Source organism: Gavialis gangeticus, unplaced genomic scaffold, assembly GCF_001723915.1.
Source record: "Gavialis gangeticus isolate Ggan-Ray unplaced genomic scaffold, GavGan_comp1, whole genome shotgun sequence".
NCBI lineage: Eukaryota > Metazoa > Chordata > Crocodylia > Gavialidae > Gavialis > Gavialis gangeticus.
The window spans coordinates 70,718,804-70,741,432 of NW_017729022.1; the positions used below are offsets into that span (position 1 = coordinate 70,718,804).

Genomic DNA, 22,629 nt, shown 5'->3' on the forward strand with positions numbered 1-22,629 from the left:
TCCAGAGGAGAGCCACTCATATGGTTAAGGGTTTGCAGCCCAAGCCCTATGAGGAGAGACTGACGGACCTGGATCTCTTCAGCCTTCGCAAAGGAAGGCTGAGAGGTGATCTTGTGGCTGCCTACAAATTCATTAGGGGGGCACAGCAAGGAACCAGAGATGCGCTATGAATTTTTGCAGAGGGACCTGGAAAGCTGTCACTCTGGGTTTGAGTGTTTTTGTCTGTCACAGGCCCAGAGGGACAGCTTTCCATCTCCAGCTCCCTCTGGACAAAAATGAAGTTTATTTTCTATGTATTGGGACTTTTTACCATCTTTTACCATCTATACTTTTCCCAGAGCTTGATGAAGGGCCTTTGAGCCTGAAAGCTTGCAGAAAAGGACAATTTTCTTGCAGTTTCCCAGTTGGTCTAATAAAAGGTATCATTTTGGAACCAAGAGTTCTAGTTTTTTGTATGTCTTGTTTTAGACCAACACGGCTACCAAGTACACCCCTACTTCAGATGACACAGCTATGCAATTTTTTTTCCTCCACAAGATTATTTACAGACCACATTCAGGCAACTCATTCCAGCAGGACCACTTTCCTTTCTTTTAAATTGATGCTATTCAAACTTTAAACACATCACACACCTGGTCTAAAAGTTTTTCTTAGGATACAGGAATGAATGTTATTTTAAAAGTAGTGTTTCTATGTATAGGAAGAGAAAACTAAATTTTAAGTATAACTTGCTAAAGCAGTGTTTCCCAACCTTTTCCATCCCATGACACACTGGCCGGCTGTGGAGCAGGGGAGGGCGGGGGGAAGCAGCTGGATGCAAGGGGGGGAGAGAGGGGGGAAGGAAGGGGGTGGTATTTAGTGCAGGGCCAGCCAAGGTGCAGTGGCAGTGCAGGGCAGCAGTGGCTGTAGCCATCCCCCCCAAGATTGTGGCACACCTGGACATGTCTAACAGTATACTGGCTGGGAAACACTGCTGAAATATAGGGTTCATTCCTCTATGCCAGTGTTTCTCAAGGGGATTTTATATTTATAGACTCTGTGCCATTTTTGGAAGAAGGGCTGTATATATAAGGCCATATGAGATATCTGATCTGGTGTGGGTAGGATTGCCACCTTTTACACTAGGGGTGCAGAACTCAAGTATGTACCTTGGCTAGAGGTGATGTTGGCCAAAGCTAGGAGGGCTGAACCCAGTGCCATGTTGGCCAATGCTAGGAGGGCTGAACCCAGTGTGGCATGCCATATTAGTACTGAGGAATTTTTTGCCAGAGTTTTGAGAGGAAAAGAAGGCAAGAGGGAGGAAAAGAGGGCAAGAGTGTTAGGGTACCCATGTACTCCCAGGGGTATGCAGACCACAGGTTGAGAAACTATGCTCCAAGCTAAGCTACAGTCTAGTGCTTTTGTCTAGTTTTTCTCTACTTCCCTTCTTAGCAGGGAGAACCTACATCAAATATAGCACTTGAAACAACAGTTAAGGCTATTTGAAAAGTTGGAAAAGCAGAAGCCTCCATAGTTTAATCAAACAACAGCAGGAACACACACACACACACACACACACACACACAGAATTAGGTTTTGGCATATTATTGAACTTAGTATCAGACCAAGTCACATTTGAAAAATTAAAATTATTTCCAGTAGAGACATAATGAATGGTACTAATTATTTTGACTAGCAAAATCTCTTTAGAGGGTAACTACAAGAGATGTTAGCTAAGCCTCAGGTGTTCAGGGAACAATTTATTCTATTTAGGTTGTGTTTTCCTTTTTAAAAAAGTACAGCTCTGCTACAAAACAGGAGGTACAAGACAAAACTAGTGTTTTTAACTCCCATAAAATAGTCCCATTTATTCACCATGGATAGCAGTCTTGTTCAATTCCTGAAGTGTACCGTAACACGATACGGCAACTTCATTTCCATGTTTCGTTTCTCTATATGCACCTGATAAGCCCCCTTGCAGGTCTGAGTATCATCCTTTTTTTGGCTTTGAAAGATGTAAAGTCCTAGTTTGATGGTCAACAAAACAGAGGTAGCAGGAGGTATTCCTTATGGCAAGAAAAAAAAGTTTGCAACCTGTTTTTTGTTTATAAGCTAATTAAATCACTGCATCTTGACATTTTTATTGCATTATATGGGACTGTCCATTAATAAAAGTATGAAGGCTGCTGTTGTATATTAGAGGAGAATAATCTTATAACACCACGTTACTATCAAACAGCTTTAGTGTTTAGCGCTTTAAATCCATATGGGTACCACATATTTTTTAAATGTTTTTAGAGGCCCAGTACCATACTACATTTTAAACAGTGCACATTAAATATGGAAGGGAAGGGAAGAGTTGCTTGCTGTCTCATTGCCATCTTGAACCATGCCCTCTGAGCTCAGTATTTAAACCATTGTCTTCAATATGGCCAGTTTCTTCTTTGTGCACATGGACTGTTAAAAATAAACCAAGCAAGCCAACATTTAAAAAAAACACAAACCAAACCAAAAACAGAGCCACTCCTGTATGCATTAGTACACACTAGGAAAGATGAACATTGTGTGGGATTTAGTTACATGGTGTTTGGGAACATTTTATTTTGTACACGACAAGATTTTACATCAAGAAGAGTCAGTTAAATAGTACAAATTTACATTCATGAGGAATGTCTTAAAAAATTCAACTTAAAAAAAATCCTCCTCTGCCCATAATCCCACACCACCCCCTCAACATTTTACAGTGAAAAAACAGAACAATCTAATTCACATTCCCTCCTCACCCCAGACACAGGATGCTAGTCGTGAAAATGCAGTTTACAGTTCATCTTTCACATCTGTGGATTCCTAAAAAATGAACAGAGACAGTAAATTTATGGTATAATTTAGAGATTACTCACAAAAGTTTAGTGACTGTGAAGAGATTACACTGCAAACCACACACCCCTCCCCCACTTAATCATGGTTCTATGCCAGTTTCTGTAGCCCTAGGTTGGTTTTGAGGATGAGACATGCAAACAACAAAAAAATAATTCTCACTGGTGGATGCTGCTATCCCAGCACTTTCAGGAAAGATGTTTAGCTCTCATTAAAAATGCTGCTGTTTATACCTATTTAACTTACATTCTGCAGAAAATAGCTAGATAGTGTAGTCTTGGTTGAGGGCGAAGGATGATTCCTTTTCGGTTTTCTGCTAACACACTAGTGGCAGATCTGATTTTTAAGTAAACCTGAATTTGTAATTTTGCAGATGATTCATCACAAGCCCAATTTCAAACTCTTCAGGATGACTTGTCAGTACAACAAAAGATAATGGCGAGCCATTTTTGCTCAGTTTTGGTTAGAAAATCCACAAGTGCTACCACTGATCAGATGAGGGGACAACCAGTTCTATACCAGAAAAAGTGTTCTAGAACATCAGTAAGCAACTCCGTTAACTAATGTAGTCCTACTTAAGTTGATAGTTTAACAAATAAGCCCTCAAGTTTAAATTATAACATTTTTAATTACAAAAACAACTCCAAAGTTTCCCTATTGATAAATACTAGTATTCAGTTTTGCAGTTATTTGCCACTATCTAAATTAGTAAGTTTGCTGTAGCAGGTCAGACTTCTTGTTGTCTTACAAAAGCTGGTAAAAATCTACTGGCATTAACAAAATGAGTCAAGTAATGAGGCAATAGCCTGGTTTGGAGTCCACTCTAGAGCCAAGCTAATAAAAAGTTTAAATTGTTCTGTTTTCATCTTCATTTTTCACCCAAACTTGACAGTGTGTCAAGTAGTAGCACTTGCTCAAAGCTAATGGCTACCTTAAATTTCTGTAAGCTGGCAGATCTCTGATGTATATCTGTGCAACAGCTCACTGAAACCAATATTTGCTTCCCTAAATATCTGATCTGTTAAGAATATAAGTGCCATATGAGGTCAGACCAATGGTCCATCTAACCCAGTGTCCCATTTCCGACAATTACGGGAGTGGCCAATTTAGAGCAGAGATGTTCAACCTTTTGGTCCCACAGACCAGGTGATGATGCAAGGCCACTCTGCAGGCCTGACAGAGCCCCATATGCCAGGTTTGGACCCCAGTGCTGCCCCTAGGTATGGGGATCAGTCACCTGATCCAGCATGCAGGGGTCCAGAGTTCCCTACAGGCCAAGTGACAGAACCATGACCTGGAATTGACCCACAGGCCGGAGAGTTGAACACCTGTTTTAGAAGGGAGAGTACTAATCCAGATATAGCTAGATCATCCCTATTGCTTACCCTCCCTACATTTACCATCATATATGGCTCACTGAAGTACAAGAAAGTATCGTTTTTGAAAGCATACTGTGTTATCCAAGTTCAATTATATAGAATTTGGCTATTAAGAAGCATTTTTGAGAACTGACCTTTTGTGTTTCACTCTCTTCAGAATCAGCTTCTACTTCCTCTTCCTCTACTTCTTCAGTTACATCTTCAGGTTCTTCCTCTGGTTCCTCCTCCACCTATAGGCAGTTTAGTGTTTGTTATTCCATTTTCAATTTATCTATTTACAAAAGCTTTAAAAAAAAAGGTAATGGACAGGAGATGCAGAAGAATCAAAATAAAGCTGGAGTAAGAATGGACTATTAATGGTTTTTGATACAGTAGAGTACAAACCAAAACAGATCTGACCAACTGTCTGACAGACTTAACTAGCTGAAATTAAATGAAGTTGTTTGCAAGGAAATGCCCCCACTTCCTAATCTCTTCTTTCTGTGTTAAGTCTCCACTGGAGAAACATGTCTGAGAAAAAAACTGGCCACCACACTGAAAGAAGGTATTGGGCCAAATCCTCATATTTGCTCCCCAAATTGCATAAAAAGAAAACCAAAAGGCTGCAACCAGACAAGCACGGCCATGCAGGATAGTGCGGCAGATGCGTCTGTGGTGCCACATACTGCATGTTTAGCTGTTCTCCGTGCTGCAAGTGAGCAGTGTGGGGAGGTTTTTTGTTTTTTAAACTCCTGGATATCCAAGGGACGAAAAATCTGTGCCAAAAAGAAGAGCAGCACACATGGGGGCTGCATGTGCCACTCAAAACTAGAGCTTGGCCAGCCAGAACCACACTCTGGCTGCCAACCAGCCAGCCTCAGAGTAGCAGGATCACTGGTGCTGCAGCCCTGGGAGCCCCCGGAACCCAAGCAAGGCTGCTGGGGCCAGCCCAATGCTAGCCCCAGCCTCCCCTACCCCATTTGGGGTAACTTGCCACACACAAGGGCATGTGGTACAGGCGTTCCCCGGGGGACAAGCAGCAGCAGCAGCACACGGTGTCCTGCCACCAGTTGCCCCTGGGGAACCATACATCCGTGCTCCTGTGGACATGGTCAAAAAGTCTACATAGCCTGCTGTGGACTTCCACCACTATGAGCACTTCTAGCTGAAATGGAGCTCGTATAAGCTGGTTCTGAAATTATTTGCATGTAGTCAGTTTTTGATGGAAGGATCAAGAAAGAAAAAAAAAAAGTTGTTGGGTGGGGAGAGACATCAGAGTACACTGGTTTTTTTCTTAAGTTGATGCAGGGTTCCTTGGACAAATTGACTGGCGAGTTTAAAGCAGTTCAAACTAACCAGTGAAGCAGGAACTTAAAAACTAACAGCCTGTTTTTTTGCAGTGGATAAAATGGGTTGACTTTTTTTTTTTTTTTAAATAACATTGCCAGCTGACCTTTAAGGTGGTTACATATTCTACATCTCAAATTTTGCCATGAGGAAGTGAGATGTCCCTTTTTTCAAAATTCTGCAAGTGTGACCTTTGGTACTTTTATTCTCAAAATAAAAAAAAGGCAACTAACCTTTGCATCAAGGTCAATATTTAAACTTAGACGAAGCATCCTTTCTATTCGGTCTCCATATTCCTTTGTGTCTGGTAGCATATAGCCTGATCTTAGGGTTGCAGTTTCAAACAACACCACAGCAAGATCTGCAACTGTTTTATCATCTTCATTTTCCTGATTTGGAAGCATTAAGAAGAATTATTTAAAAAAAAAATAAAAAAAGAATGCACACAACTAAACAACCAATATTGCACTTTTTTACCTTAATGCGTCTGAGCATGTCCTTAATCAATGGATGTCTAGGGTTAATTTCAAGTGTCTTTTTTTGGCTAGCATAATAGCTAAAAGAGAACAGATCTTGCGTCAGTAATGCAGTTTAAATACCTGTTCCACCCCTGCCCCTTCACTGTGTAAGTCCAGGATTCTTTATTCTAGAATAGGCCACTATAGATGGCTTCCAGGCTTTTACTAGCATGCAAGGTTTTACATGCAATTGATAGTTAATTTCTACTGCTGTTCCAAGTTTTAGTTTATGTGGTGGGATTTAAAAAAAAAAATCACAAATTTTACTGAACTTTAGAAACTTATATTTGCTTCAACAGCAACAAACATGTCAAAGCTCCTACCTTAGTGAGGTAATGTAATCCTTGCTATGATTGCTCATGCATGTAAAGATTGCCCTCACTGAATGCTTGCTGTGGGCTAAAACAAAGCCCCTACTGATTAAAATTACTTTAAACATTTTAAAGAGTATAGAAAAATTGGCTCAAAGAGCTTAGACCTAAAACTAATACGAGTTGAAGTTACATAAGGGTGGAGCTGTGGTTCATAACAGTATATGCATCTCTGATTCAGTTAGTAGAAAGCATATAGGTAAGATATAGACTTAGTAAAGATGTCTCATCTCATCAACAATAGTGAGGTTGTAAAAAACACCCATAAAGCGTTTGTAGAAGAGGAAACTAATCACATATACATGTTAACAGTTTGGGCCTAAAGCACAGGCTGTTTTAAAATAAAATCAGATTACAAATTCCAAAAGGACATTCCATTTAAACTAGTTACAGTGTTAACATCAAGTCTATGGAGAGCCATTGTGACCAATATGTAGGCATTTTGTTTACCCGTAGCTGTTAGTATACGATACCAATAACTACTCATATCTGCTGATACCACTTGACAGATAAATCAATAGTGAAAGCTTACTTTGTAGAGATATCTTTGCCAGTCTGGTATGCTTGAGCTTTCATAATTCTTTCCATGTTGCCAGACCATCCATATTGACTAGCCACAAGTGCGCATGGAGACTGAGTTAAGCGTTCAGACAGCACAGCTTTTTCAATCTATGAAAAAAACCCCAAACATTTAGGCTAGCTGAATAAAGGTTCCTTCTAATATACTATATTTACCCCAGGTGGGAGCTGGAGCCAAAGCTACAAAATGTGCTCCCTATCCCTGGGGATAGTTTGCGCGGGGGTGGGGGGGTAGAAAAAAAAAAAAAAGTGGTCAGGAGCAGGGGTGAAAGGCTTTGAGTCTGAGTAGCAAAGCCAGGGCCTGGGCTAGAACTGTAGCTGCCACCCCACCTCATGCTTGAAATTGAAGACAAGAGGATGTGTTCCCACCCCCTGCCACAAATGCTGAATGACGACCCCCCTCCAAGTATTCAATCTGAGTAAATGCAGCACTATTAGCCCCTCAATTGATTTACCATTCAATTCTAGCAATCAGGTTTCTTGACAGCTCCAGGATAGAATAATTTACTAAATCTAGGTCAGTTCAGAAGCACTCTTACAATACTGTTATTATTATGAAGAAATTTAAGGCCTTCATTAAAAATTGTCAGAAAGCAAGTCCTAATATCTTGTTAACACTTGCTTCTTAAAGGCCATTGGCATCTGAATTCTGATAGTCACTTTTCTTAAGAGCAGTCCTCTGCATAGTCTCCCATTGGAGGTATAAATAACTAAAGTATAAGTCTAATCAGATGGGAGAATTTGTCAAACACCATACATCATACACAAAAGTAACCTATTCTTAGCATAGAGTTTATACCTTGTCCTTCAGTGCCTTCTCCTTCATCCAGTTTAAGAGTGGCTCGTACTCTTTTTCCAAGGCTTCCCGACTCTCCTTAGATTTTTCACTTTCATCAAACTTCACTCCTTCCTTAGCAACATTCTGAAACCTCTTACCATCAAACTCAGGCAAAGCTTGAATGCAGTACTCATCTACAGGTTCAGTCAAATATATTACTTCATAACCTTTTTTCAGAAGACGTTCCACAAATGGTGAAGATTCAGCCTGGGAAGACAAATCAATTTAGAAGCTTATTTAATATACTGTTTAAACACCAAGAATTACTGGTATGTTATTAGTCAATAAATTGTACAGGCACTTTAACTAGATTCCAGACAAAAGCTTGCATCAAAAGGCTGACTTTCAATAGCCAACACTGAGGTAGCTGCTTTGCTATATATGAAACTCTTACCAGAAAAACCTTTCTAAAAATAAAAATCACTTTAAAATGGCAGTTAAACACAGATATACTACAAGAGCCTTCCAAAACATGGAACCATCAAGCACGATGACAATTTAACACAATACTACATTTACTGAATTACTTTTTGCTTGTTTACTGAATCCAGGAAAGTTTATTTTAAAACATTTTTGGATATTTAACACTGCAGGTCTTTTGCTCTTACCTCTTTTCGGCTGGAACCTGCCATGAAGTAAATTTTGTCTTGTTTCTCTTTCATTCTTTCTACATACTGGTCCAGACTAGCAAGGTTACTTTCATGATGAGAAGATTGGAAGCGAAGAAGTTTAGCAAGCCGAGTACGGTTGGAATGATCCTCAATCACTCCAAGTTTTATATTGGTACCAAATTCTTTCCAAAATGTATCATTGTACTTTTCTTCAGCAATTTTTTTGATCATGTCAAGAGTTTTACGGACTAATTTCTTCCTAATAACCTAAAAAGAGCCAGACCCCCAAAAGAGTTCAGACTTAATATGAACAATGAGAACAATCAATTTGAGATATTACTTGACAGTACTTCAAGACACAGTACCTGATGCACATGTGACACTAAGCCACCCCACTTTCATTCTGTTTTACTACATGCCATGAACTCAGGGTTTTTTGTTTGTTTTTTTAAAGTCAGGGCATGAATTATTAAAGAGAGAGAGAGAGTCTGGCTGCTTTATTAATTTTTAATTAAGTTAAGCAACACAGACATTGCATTGCTCCTTGCAAGGTTTATTCATAGATTTAATAGGGCCTGCTAGAATAGCCATATGGTGCCAATTGAAAGCTATTTATAAATTTTTTGCTCTCCTGCTCTAAAATCTTGTGATATTTAGTCTATTCCAGGGGTGGGCAAAATGCAGCCTGTGGGCCAGATGTGGCCTGCCAGGCCATTCTATCTGGTCTGCAGGACCCCTAAAAAAATTAAGAGAAATTTAGTATTAATCTGCCCCTGGCTGCCTATCATGCAGCCCTCAATGGCTTGCCAAAACTCAGTAACCAGCCCTCCACCCAAAACAATTGCCTGCCCCTGGTCTATTTCCTCTTTTCTGCTGATACCACTTATCATCAAGTTGCATCTAAATACCTTTAGCAATTTATGCTGCTGTAGTGTCTCACGGGATACATTCAGAGGAAGATCATCAGAGTCAACCTGTGTGAGAAAAGGAGGTTTATTAATAAATAGTTGTAATGAACATGATTCAGATAAAAGAGCCTTTTAAAATAAATAAATAAAAAAAATACTTACAACACCTTTCACAAAATTGAGGTATTTGGGCATCATGTCATGGAAGTCATCAGTAATGAACACTCTCCGGACATATAACTGTATGACAACAGAACAGGAGTTAGATGTTTTAAAAGGAAATTTAAAGGTTGTTCTAGGTTTAAAAGCATTCATTTTTACCTTTATAAAATCACTTTTTTTGGATCCATATTCATCAAACAAGCCACGTGGAGCTGAGCTGGGAACAAACAAGATAGACTTGAATGTTACTTCTCCCTCAGCAGTGAAGTGGATGTAAGCCATAGGATCATCATGTTCCTGTGGAAAGAATAAATGGGCCTCATTCAAATATTTTCTCATTTAAGGAACAGCCAGATAAATGATAGGAATAATCCATATACCAAAAAGTGCTAGCACCATTTAAATCTACTCTTTAGAAGACAGTTTCAATTAATAGTCTTCCAAATCAAAATCGAGATTCTCCAAAAGTGAGATTTTAGAAGACTTTTGAGAAGATCTAAAAGTCAAGTGCCAGATTCTGATGGCTTGTGCATATAAGTAGTTATTTAAAAAACACTTCAAGCGCACTGTAACAGCTAAATGGAAGCAACCAAAATGAAAAATATCAATGCCCAAGTTATGTACTATGGGGAAAGTACCACACTGTAGTTTGCAGAGGAACATAAAGTAGGCTCTCTGTAGTTGTCAGCTCTCCCAGCTCAATGATTAACCCATCCCTCAAAGGAACAGCCACTCAGAAAAAATTTAATTTCAGGGTCTCAGGTTTTTTTCCTCTTCCTTATTTAGTTTTCTATTAGCTGCTTTAAGAGTGGCACTTGTGATGCACTACAGAATCTTGAAACTTATAGCAAAGTTACCTTAGAGAATGACTTGTAAAAGGCTTTGTAGTCATCTTCTTCAACTTCCTTAGCTGGTCTCTGCCAAATTGGCTTGATGTCATTCATAAGCTCCCAATCCCAGACAGTCTTTTCAACCTGTATATAGGGGGAGAAAAAAAAAATATATCTCAGTGCTATACCCCTAACATCACCTCTTTGGAAGCTATTATTGATTATTAGCTAGTTATGGGGGGGGAAAAAAAAATAAAATCAACCTCACTTTAGGTCCAATGTTAGGATGCATAACACTACAAATACTGACAATGCAATTTCTTGTTATTCCAATTACTCACTAGTATGCCAAGAAGCATACCAAAGACATGGCACCTGCCCTAAAGTTTTGCAGTCTAAAGAGTTTTAAGATTTACATGCAGTTATGTGCATTTGTTACCTGCTTACCATCCCATAATCCCCACCTCCACATTTATAGATAAGCACCATGCAAGTTTAAGCTGATGTATTATATTTCTACTTAGTCTCAAATTTAGGGTAAATTTCACAGCACAGCTGTAGGAATTCTGTCTAAAAATTAAGCTAAAGTTATCTAGGTTAACAGCCTAACTTGATCCCATCAAATGTTGTTATGAGACAACATTAAGCAAAAAGCACATCTATTGGCATTCAGATCTTTTACAGGAGTTACTATTCAAAAGCTGCCACCTGTGTGTTTCAGCAGAAAATGTGCTTCTGTGTAGTTCTGATAATAAAGACAAACATTTATGTATTTTACTTTTAGTCTCTTATCCTTATTGACTTGAAGTCCAGTAACATCGCATTCCTAAAGGCCACATTTATTACTGAAAAAGTAATTTGTCACTTACTTGAAAGGCCAAGGTCTCTGCACCTGTGTAACTAAAGGCCAAAACATTACCTTTTTAGTTTTTGGTTTCTTTTCTTCCTCCTCTTCCTCAACTGCAGCCTCCTCATCATCTGTTTCTTCTTTTTCCTCTTTTTCTTTTGCTTCTTCCTCATCAATGGGTTCTTCGACAGTCTCAGTCTGCAAAGACACATTTTAAGTCAACAAAACTGGCTATCCAAGGAAAGTCTGACAGTCTCATAAGAACCTAGAGTACACACGATGTGATATTTTTTGGTGTAAACCTAGATATTCAAGGTTGAAATCACAGTTTCACTATATAATTATTTATTTGTACCACCAATTTAAACAAAGCAATACTAAGAGGTGGGCAGCCCTTAGTACCAGGTCTGTCAAGATCAAATGATGCCACGTTCTGGTAAATTTTACAACTCAAGCTGCGCATCCCAATACAGAGGTAGCAGACATAGGGCAAAAAGCAGGAAGTCTTCATTTCATTTTTGCATGCTAACAGGCCTAAATTTTTCAAAGCCAGTTGTTAACTAGAGGCAGATACGAAAGATCATAATGCATCACTCCACCGGTGACATACAAACAATTCTGTTGAGAAGTCACTAACAGCCATAGGTGGAAGAATGTCTGTTTAACAAGATACTCTCCCCCAAGTCTCATTTGGCATTTCCGCTGCTTGGTTTTGCTAGAGATGAACAAAGTAGTAAGTTATTTTTCATTCTAGTGCCTAGGATGCACCTGTAGCTTTACTTTTCTCCACCTTTGTTAGTCAGAAGATGACTACAAAGCCTGTCTAAGTCATTTTTCTTTTATGAAATATTCTAGTCTCACAGATTAAAGCTTAACATTATTACCTCCAAGACCACACGAAGGGGTCATGCTACCCCCTAGAATTTGCAGAGCAGAGAAAGAAAAAACAAAACAAAACAAAAAACTCAACTAGTATCAGCTGCTCCATACTGCATTAGAGTCAGAGTAGTAACATTCAGGAAAGTATTACAATGGGCTCCATTTCACCAATAGTTTTTGTCCACCCTGAGGACAAATACTTTCAAGAGTTTAGTTAATATCTGTAAACAACTTCTGATCAGTAATTTTTTAAGCCTTCTTACAGTTCACATCATCATCCACTCAAATGTTACTTCTACAGTTAAAATTACAACCACTTACCTTGCTGCTCCATACATATATGGGGAAATTTATGAACTGCGAATATTTCTTGACTAGATTTTTAATTGTTTCCAGCTCAAGGTAGTCAGAGGTCTCCTCCTTCAAAACAAGACTGATGACATACAAGACATAACAGTCAATGTAATTATACTTAATACAGAGATGCTGTCATGACCGACCTGGTATATCATTTGAATTTGCTGTTTGATACATTTTAGTCTCAACTCAACAGATGCCCATCCTAGTTTAGTCTAACACAGTTGACTGCAACAGAAACGCCATTCCTTCCTCACCCCCGCTTCTCTCCAGAAGAAATGCAGTATCTTTACAGGTATCCAATTACAAACCAGTAATCCAGCTCAGAACAGAGCAACTGTTTAGATTTAAGAAAGCACCTGAAGTTGTTAGAGTGCTCAAAATATGAGATCAAGTCATTAGTGTTCACTGTTTGAAATTATCTATTTCTTTCACTGGATTCTTCTCCCTCCCCTGTCTAAGTCAGAATAGCAGTGGCTTTTTACTAACAAAGATCTTCCCCAGGAAGCATACCATCCTTAGGTGACAAAGCCAGATCAGTTGCAAAAAAAAGAAGGCAGACAAGCAAAACAGAAGTGAAAAAAGCAAAGAAAGGTGATGTTTAGTCACTACCAATCCATTAAATGTTGCATCAAGCCAGTCCCATAGTGTAGTAACTGCAGCCAATTTCAAAAGTTTAAAGGGATTTTTTAAAAATTGCCTTGGTTTGGCCTCATTTAAATACAAATAATTACGTTTAAAACATGTTTCCCTCAACCTGAAGTTCCTGACAGATTTCTTAGAAGTACTTAGTTTTTATTGCACTAGAAGCAGAAAATTACATAGTCTTAAAGTTTTCTTAATGTATTTCAGATTTCATAAAATAAACAGAATGAAATGGGAAACAAAATATAAATACAGGCTATATGACTAGTAGCAAATAGAAGAGTCCAAGGCAATGGCATCTGAGGGATTCTTAAGCTAAGAAAGGATACAGTAACTGATGCACACAAAATGTCATGCAGCAGACAGACATGTGCTAAAGGGCAGGGCATACACGAATGATACAATAGCAGCTTCTTTAGATCAGCCTCAACACTTACGTTATGGTGGTGCCTCGACCCAAGGTGTTTCCTCTCGGGTCATCAATTACAGAAAATTCATTTGAGTCCGACTCCCAGATGTGCTGAGTATCATTGTTGTGCTTTGATGTAACAATAACTCTGTCTGCTACAAGGAAGGCAGAGTAGAAGCCAACGCCAAACTGACCAATCAACTCAGATGTTGACTGACTATTATCTTGCATTTCAGTTATCTTGTTTAAGAATTCACTTGTACCAGACTTGGCAATAGTACCCAGGTTTTTAATCAGTTCTTCCTTGGTCATGCCAATACCCGTGTCTGTAACATGAAGCATGTTCTTCTCTTTATCACACTGAAACAAAAAGAAACATTCCACTAAACATCACTTTCACTAATCTTGCAGATGTTATGTATTGTATCCTGGTAGGTATGAGAGAAATTATACTACCCGAAATGTTCAACAGAAGTTTGCTGTTTAAAAAATTGTACGTAGCTTGTTCTCAAAAGACTAGAAATGCATGTTGGGGCAAAACAGAGGTAAGATTCAAAGTTTTTACTTCAAGTAAGGTATCTTATAGAAGTGGATGCAACAGAAAGTCAAGCAGCAAATCTGTTAGCTTATATAACGCATGACAAAAAAAGCACCCCCGCACTACTAAGAAAGGAAACAGATTACAATAATATTTTGCAACTTACCTTGATTTTAACAGTAAGCTCTTCATTACCAGAGAGTGCATTTTCATCAGTCAGTGATATTAGCCTTATCTTATCTAGAGCATCAGAAGCATTCGATATCAGCTCTCTCAGGAAAATCTGAAATAAAACAGTGTTTATGCATCATAAAGAACATGCATGAACAATATGTTAAAACACTTTGGGTTGATGAACTTGTTGCTCACCTCTTTATTTTTGTATAAAGAATTGATAATAAGTTTCATCATTCTGTTTACTTCTGCTTGGAATGCAAACTTCTCAGATTTTTCTCGGATTTCTTTTATCTGGGATGCATTCAAACCATCTAATTGAATAGCTTCTTCCTCTCTGCGGAGACAATTTCCAAAGCCTTAAACTACAGAGGAACCTTAACCAAAGTATTAAGACACCTCAAAAATTACTACTATGTCAGGACAACTAAGAATGATCAGACTTGTTTTCTGCTGACTTTGCAGGTTGACCATGGATCGTCAAGTATGCAAGCTACTGTGACAGCTGGATGTCTTTATGGAGCCCTGCAGATTTAAGAGTACCCCTGAGCCTTGTGTAAGAGCAGAAAAAGCATTACTTATCAACGTGAAGATTATAGAATTGTAAACTGAATGATAAAGTAGCATAGCAAACCCTAGCTTTGATACAGGGGCTAAGATGCCCATTCAAACCACATTATGTTATATGCTTATTTTAAGTGGTTACAGCCAAATAGTTAAGATCCTTAATCTACCCCTTGTGGTAGAGTAAAAGCGACAAGCCCAAAGTCAAAAGGCTGCATTTGACTGCGCTGGCACGTGTCCAAGGTCAGTACCCGGCTAAAAGCTGAATAGCTACTCCTGAAAGAGTCAGAGATTTCTGCACATGGAATCGACTCCATTCCACTAGCAAGCACCATGTAGGATGCTTTAGCTTTCTAGTCTTACTACTATCGCGGTGGAGTCCTGGCTCTAGATTAAGGCACAGCTTTCAAGTGGTATTTCTAAAGCACCCAAAGCCTTTCAGGCACCACAAGGGGGGAATTGGGCACCCAACCCCCCCCCCATCCCCACCCAAGACCACCACAGAGACTCCACGGGCCACAACGCCAACCTCTGGACCACTTCATCATCTGTCCGAGAGCCTTCACGGCTCTTCCCCATGTCGTCTTCCACCGTGGCATCCACCTCCACCTCGTCCGCTCGCACAGATGCTGTAAGGGTAAAGGGACACAGCACCATTAGGATCAGCCTGGCTGGGGGCTTCAGGGCCCCATCTCACCTCAGCCCCAGGGAACCCGCTTGTCAGGACCCCTCCCCCACCCCCTCAGACCACGGGCAGGCGCAGGGCAGGGCAAGGACCTCCGAACTGGGGAGAGGCAATGACATAAGTACCAACCCCCAAAATTACATAAGCACCGACCCAGGCAGCCCCCCTTCCTCTCGCGGGGCGACACTGGGGGTCATCACCTTCCCCGTGGGAGCCCAGACCCCGAGAGAAGCTTCCAGAAGCCGCGGGCAACTCACCAGCGAGCAGCAGGACGGCGAGGAGCCCGACCCCCCACAGCAGCTTCATGGCGACGCCCACACGACCCCAAAAGTAGCGGTTCCTCTGCCCGCAGGCCCCACGCTCCGCCGCCACCGACCTCGCTGGACCAGCGCAGCCCGGCCCTGCCCCCCGGCTTATCACCGTCGCCTCCCGCGGGGAGGGGGTGGCCTCCGCCATGCACCAATCAGGGCGCACCACGCCAAACTCAGAGCCAATGGGGAGCCGAGGGAGGTGGGGCGGAGCCCCGCGGCCGCTAATCGGAGCTTTCCATGTGCGGCTTCCTGCAGGCAGAGCGTGGCCGGCGCTGATTGGATGCTGCCTGGTAGACGCGGCCAGTTGCGCTCGAGGGCGGGTTTAACATGGACGAGGGCTATTTATTTATTTATATTCAACACCCGTCAGTTTAGGGCGTGGGATCACGTGACTGAGCCGGAGTCTGAGCCGGGGCAACGTCGGAATGAATTAAAATCTCCATGCGGGCAGGTCACCGCGAACCATTTCCGGGGGCGGCCGGGATGTTTACCGTGGAGACAGTTACCACGGCAACAAGAGCTTCGGGTTTGTGGCCCCAGCTTTCCCTGCAGTCGGCTGCAAAGAAGCACGAGTGAGGGAAGCCCCACGGCCTGGCGCGGGGGTTCATGGGAAGCAATGCCGCGGCGGGAGGGGGGAGCTGCGCGTTCTGCCCGCGCAGAGACACTTTCTTCAGCCGCCGCCCCAGCGCGCATGTGCTGGCCTTAGTGGCCCTGCGCCGCGAGGCCTGATGGGAACCGCAGTTTGCCCTTGCCGCGGAGCATGCTGGGAGTTGTGGTCTCGGCGCCCCCTCAGGATTGCAGTAGTGCACATGGAGCTCTGGCACTCGTGACTCGGCCCCTGGCCTGGGGCAGGAGGCAGCGGCAGCGGCAGCCAGGTGTACGATAATTTTCGCATTTGTACCATAATTTCAACAATGAACGATCATTTTTGAGGCAATCCCAGTCACTCTCAGAGTTTTAACCATCTCTTGGGTTTGCTGTCAGAACTTTTTTATGACTGCTTGCCTCAAAATAAAGACATGCTTCAGTTTAATGATGCAGTTCTCACTCACTGGCAATTTATAGCAAGCAATACAAAGTAAATGAGAAGAAGACTTATTTGCAGACTTATTTGCCTAATTTTTCAGTGTACACTAGTTTTTCAGCAAATATGATTGTTTGTGAGCTCCCAATATGATCATTTCATATTTAGAACCTTGCAATGCTGGGCAATGGCCTGCTGCTGTGAGGCTTGTTAAAGCAGGCTTGTTGGACCCCATCTCTGAAGAGATCCATCAGAAGCTCTTCCCAGGGTGGTGGTGTGGCCCCAGTGAGGCTCTGTGCCCTGTACCTGGCTTTGGGGCCCGTCCCTGCTGACTTAACCCCCATGCTCCCAGCCCCTCTGAAAGCCTGGAGGCATCTCTGTTTGACACCTCTGTTTTAAGAAATTAGGCTGCTGGCGTGTCGTTGGGGGCAGTCTCTTGATACGAGGAGGATCGCTACTACGACTCAGCGATGAGTCCAATCCTCTAGCTGCAGATCTGTCCACAGAAGTTGCAGGGCTCTCCGCTGGGGAGAGTTACCTGCAGGCTGGGACCTTCTTGTCCTTCCTCCAATCTTGCAGCTGGCATGGCACTATGCCCGCGACTAGCTAATTATGACCCCTGACGGAAACCTTTTTTGGGTTCTTTGGGGCTGAAGCCTCAGGTGGCCCATCAGCCTCAGGTGGCCAACCTGAAATGGAAATCCGGTGATGACTGCCATGTATCCCTCTTCAGCTGTTTGCTGATGGGGTGGTTGTGTTTACAAACTACATTTTCATAGGTTTCCAGGCCAGAACTAATAACAAAAGACTGCCTGTCAGATTGTGCTGGAATCTGCAATGAATGTGAAGAGCTAGCAGAGGTGACAGGTAGGGAGGGGGTGCATGTACACTCCCTGAGTGTGGCGATGCACTCCCTACAAAAAGGCAGTCCTTTTTCAGAGTCTGGAAAAATAAGTTAGGTATACAGAAGCTTAGGGATAAAAAGGAGGTTTGACAGCCCTAGAGCTCTTCTAAAACAGTCTGGGGGCTGGGTTCTCTTAAATCGTATCTATATGTTTCCTAAAGTAAGAGTGCAATTGCTATGGAACTAGGAGGAGGGGTAAGTCACAGAACAGAAAAAAACCACACATTTGTTTTATCTATATATCTGTGAATACAATTCTGTTTTTAACAGATTTTATGGGAGTTTTATTTTTGCAGCGCATTTTTCCAAGGGACTGTAAATTAAAATCAGTCTTCTAAACCTCTCTGAACTTTTGGATTGAATGAAAATGGGACTGAGGTTCAAACCAACTCTGCTTGTTCTGTTAAACCAAGACCTTAGATGTAATTCATGCAGTGGGTTTACTTATTTCTAATAATTACAAGCCAGTGGAATCAACTTTGTTAAAAATGGGAAAGTTATGAAACATAATGTTTAGTCCTTTGGTTTTAGAGGTCACGGAATAATCTGACATACAAGGTACCCAAATGTTGATAGCTTTGCTTAGATTATATTGTTTGCTTTTAGAAGTGTTCACTTCCATAAAGGTCCAGTTTATTATACAATACAAAGGCAAAATGTAAGTATGAGTTAAGTAGTGGTATTGATACAAGGAAAATTTTATTTCTTATCACTGAGCTTTGAAAGACTTTTTTTAAACTGGTCTTCTGTCAGCTTTTTCTAATTATTTCTATTCTTTTATTTCTTAACGGCCGTGGACATATTTCTGAACACATTTATTGTATTTTTTAGCTTCAAACCAGCATAAATTATTTTTAATGAAATGGCAGTTTTTGAAAACTCAGATGCATTTGCTACTAGTCCTATTCACAATGAATATGGACATTCTCTCTCAGATGCTGAATCATCCATCAGTCATTTTCCAAGGTAAAGAGTACTGACATTTGACAGTTCTTCAGTTTACTTAGAATAAAGCAAGTATACTTCTGACAATCATATGTATACAGTTGTAAAAAACATACATTAAGTGCTGCATCCTGTTGGTAATGGGAGAGAGAGCATAGAGAGCTTTTGGAACCTTAGTCTGATTCTTTAGGAGGAAGTTTATGTTTCAGAAAAACAATTCATGCATTTATTGGGCCACTGGAATTTCTAGAAGTTGGGAATATCATAATATTGAGCAGGGGTCAGTAAGCAGCTTCCAGGAGTGGCAAGCCAAATTAGTGCAGCTGACCTCAAAGGTGAGCCAGCAACCACTTCTAAACTAGCTGCTTCAGACCTCAACACGCTTCCAACCTGGCTGCCAACTCACTGCTGCTGCTGCCGCTACCATCAGTCCCCAGATTGCTACTGATATCTGAGCTTTGCAGGCAGATCAAATCTCTTTGTGGGCTGAATTCAGCTCCTGGGCCATAGGTTGATAGAACAAAGCCATTATTCATTAATGTAAATTCAAAGGAACCCAACAGAAACAGTTCTCTTTAGCAACATTTTATTTTTTCTTAGCTGACAGATAACATGAAGTCTGTAGTAAATGTTATGTATAAAGGCATAAACATAAACATACCTTACTTTATGTCAGAGCGTACAAAATAGATATATTTGGCTGCAATAAGGGAGTCTGAGCAGTTTTCTTTCAAAGGACCTTGAGTTTGGACTGCCAAATGCAACTTTTATTTTTATTGTATGAATCTGAGGGCTAATGATTTTCTTCCTGAATTTCTTCCAAACTCATTTAGTTGATAACAATCAGCTAGACCTAGTATTCCTATTTCCTCAATCAGTACTTTACGGAGTAAAATTGAAAGAACTAGCTGAGAGGGAAAATGGACAAATATGTTAATTTAGGAACGTAGGATTGGAAGGGCTCTCCTGGGCCATCAATTCCAGTCTCCTGTGTTTGCAGCTAATTGTTAGCCTAAGTAATTCCCATAATCACCACTACAGATTCTCAGCCACAGCTACAAGGAACGATATCCAAAAGATCAAGGACACCATGTATGTCACAGTAAAAGCAGGGGAGAGGGGAACATAAGCACCCTCCCACACGTTGTTTAACAAGCTCTAACAATGTTTTGGGCTAAGTAGTTTAAAATATAAAAAGGAAATCCTGCAATTAACGAGTATTTCAAAGTAATTGTCACTTAAGCTATAACTAAATGCAAGAATGGTTAAAATAATTAATTTTCTTGACACATTCCTATGCCACAAGTTATTTTGTTAGGAATTAAGTATCAGCTACTCCTATATCAAATAAGATTTTCAGTTTTGGACTGTTTTTTCTTTGGGTTAGGAAAACTACATCTTTCACCTGTGCACCTGGTCACTCAACCTAACAACCATGTGTTTGAGTAAAGAGGCCTGAGATAGGGTACTGGGATACTTGAAAGCTTGCCTGTGTCTATATCAACTATACAGTTGGTCCAATAAATGATATCACCCACAAGAATTCTTGCCTTCAAATAGAGCAGAATTCCAGGCATGTACCCAGTATTTATTTTTTTCCTGCAGCCATTGTAACCATGACCATGCTATACAGTCAAGAAAATATTTTACAGGACTTGCTGAAGTTAACTCCACAGCATAAACAATAAAATACTAAAAAATAACTATATCAGAAAGGGAACTGAGAGCTCCTTCATATTATACATATGAGAGTGTGTGTCTTGCTCTGAGAAAAAGTGACAGATGTAGGACTTCTACACTATAAATATATTAGCTATAATATATATCAGAGCAAAAGTATCAAATGTATTCTTTGGTGAGGGTTAAATTGCAGCGTTACCACAAACTTGGGATGGTTTGGCTTTTAGAAAGACAAGACTACAGCTTGTTTATGACAGAGATCACTTCTGCAAGGTTAGACTCAGAATTAAAGTACAATTACAATTTGCTTAGTGGTTACACAAAATTAGGTCCCAGTTATAATTCTTTAAATGATTACCCTTTTCATTGGTCCTCCATTCCCACTTAGCAAGTAGGGTATTAGTACCACCCACAGAAGATTACTGATAAAAGAGGTCAGAGGCAGCTCTGCAGCCCAAACTTTTATTCTTTACACCCCTGTAACCAGTTGTGCCTGTCTCGTGCTCCCTGCTTAGGCTTTTCTGGTTGCCCTGGGCCAACTGCAGGCTTGTGGGCCGACAGTTTGTCCTGGCACCAGTTACCTGACCCACTGAAGCTTCTCTTCTGCCATGTCTTTGATGGAAACCTCTCTCTCAGGGACTGATGTTACACCCGGTTCAGTGGTGTCCAGCTACGGTCTCTTGGTAGCACAAGGATTTTGGGGCTTCGACTCCCCTACACCCCATTTAGCACCAACCTGTTGTTGCATCAATGTTGCTTGGACCCGGCATTGATGTTGGTAACCGTCCTTGTTGTTCCTCCTTGGTCTTATCGTTGTTCTTCTTGACCCACTCCCCAGATGGGCACCCACATCCCCCCTCTTGATGTCTGGGGGAACTCCCTTGACTCAGCGGGTAGAGGTAGTTCCCCATATGGGGGTGCCATCATTGGTCGTCTTCTGCCTCTTCCATGCTCATCCTGCAGCCTGCCCTAGACTGCCAGGGACTTCCTTCCGGTCCTGGAGTTGGACCAGAGCACGGGGCTTTTATCTGTGTCTCGCTGCCCCGGGCAGTGAATCGGTGCTGGTATGCACTTACAAAGTGCATCGATGTCGGTGCCGGCTTTTCTTCGGTCCGCCCCTGGACCCCAGCTGGCTGCAGCGCAGGACACTGTTGGGCTCTGAGAAGCTGGGAGTGTTACTGACAGTGATTGCCAATTGCTGAGTGATTGCTGCCTGGGCCTGACAGAAGCCCTAAGAAGGGGTTGGAACCAGTCCAGGCCCAGCAGTGTATAAAAGGAGACTGCCTAGGTGACCAGGGGGTGCAAACAGGGTAAGCAGTTTGCAGGTAGTTTGTGCCCCTCCCCCCCTTTTTTGAGGGGTAAGCTGTTCACCTTGGTGTGAGGGAGCAGGAAAAAAAGGAACCCTTTGGGGCCAAGAAGCAATAAACAGGCCAGCTTCCAGGCAAGCTCTCTAGGGAAGCTGTGCTTGGAAGAAGAGCAGTAAGAGAGAGAAGGCAGATTAAGAGATCCAGAAAAATGGCTGGAGGATGTTGCAATGCCAGAGCCACTGTCCCTGCCTCTGCTTGCACCTCTGAGGCTCCTGCCCAGATAGGACTGCTCACCATCGATGCTTCTACTCAAGTCTAGGTTTGGCACTGTAGAAACTGCGGCTTGCAGGTTCCTTCCAGTGATGGTCAGGCAGTGTTCCCTCTAAGCTGTGCGGTGTGCTTATGCCGTGCTGCCAGGCGCACCTACGTGGCCATGCATGCCACACAGCTTAGAGGTAACACTGCGGCCAGGTCAAGGAGTGCCTGTGGTGTGAGCAGTGCCTCCTGGTGGTGTATCTCAGGGAATGGGCAAGAGAACTACAAGGGGAAGTGGCGAGGCTCCGAAGTATCTTCCACCATGTGGTGTTCATTGATTCAGCGCTGGAAAAGACCTTCAGGACTGTGGAGGAAGAAATACCAGAGGCAGCACCAGAGAAGAGAGAGGACATGGACATCCAAGAGCATGGAAGCTGGAGGCTTATGACCTCTGGCAGCAAGCAGAGATCTTCACCTCCGCCTACAGTCTATCTGGAGAGCAGATGTGCAGCCCTAGCAACAGAGAAGTTAGGAGCACCTTCCATTGGTAGAGGAAGACAGGCCAGGCCTCACCAAGGTGGGAAGGATTGAGATGATAGTCACCAAGAAGAAACAATTTGTGGTGGTGGGACGGAGGAAGCAATCTGCTGACCTGACCTGTTGTCTCGGGAAGTCTGCTGCTTGCTTGGATCCGAGATGTCACAGAGGGTCTATGGAGGCTCATCTG

General features: G+C 41.9%; 1 protein-coding gene and 1 long non-coding RNA gene across 2 annotated transcripts in view; one reads left to right on the forward strand and one right to left on the reverse strand.

Annotated features, from left to right (window-relative positions):
- Positions 1-22,629, forward strand: part of LOC109296121 — a 637,130-nt gene that overhangs the window by 280,018 nt on the left and 334,483 nt on the right. The gene's annotated exons all lie outside the window — the stretch shown is intronic.
- Positions 2,491-15,871, reverse strand: HSP90B1 (heat shock protein 90 beta family member 1). The gene is made up of 18 exons (XM_019515341.1): positions 15,734-15,871; positions 15,321-15,420; positions 14,423-14,564; positions 14,220-14,336; positions 13,544-13,875; positions 12,426-12,537; positions 11,298-11,423; positions 10,406-10,522; positions 9,708-9,845; positions 9,549-9,626; positions 9,387-9,452; positions 8,476-8,745; positions 7,829-8,074; positions 6,983-7,119; positions 6,039-6,117; positions 5,795-5,950; positions 4,370-4,465; positions 2,491-2,826 (listed from the first exon to the last, which is right to left on the reverse strand). Exons 1-18 carry the CDS (start codon positions 15,780-15,782, stop codon positions 2,797-2,799), a joined length of 2,391 nt encoding a protein of 796 aa, XP_019370886.1. The 5' UTR covers positions 15,783-15,871; the 3' UTR covers positions 2,491-2,796.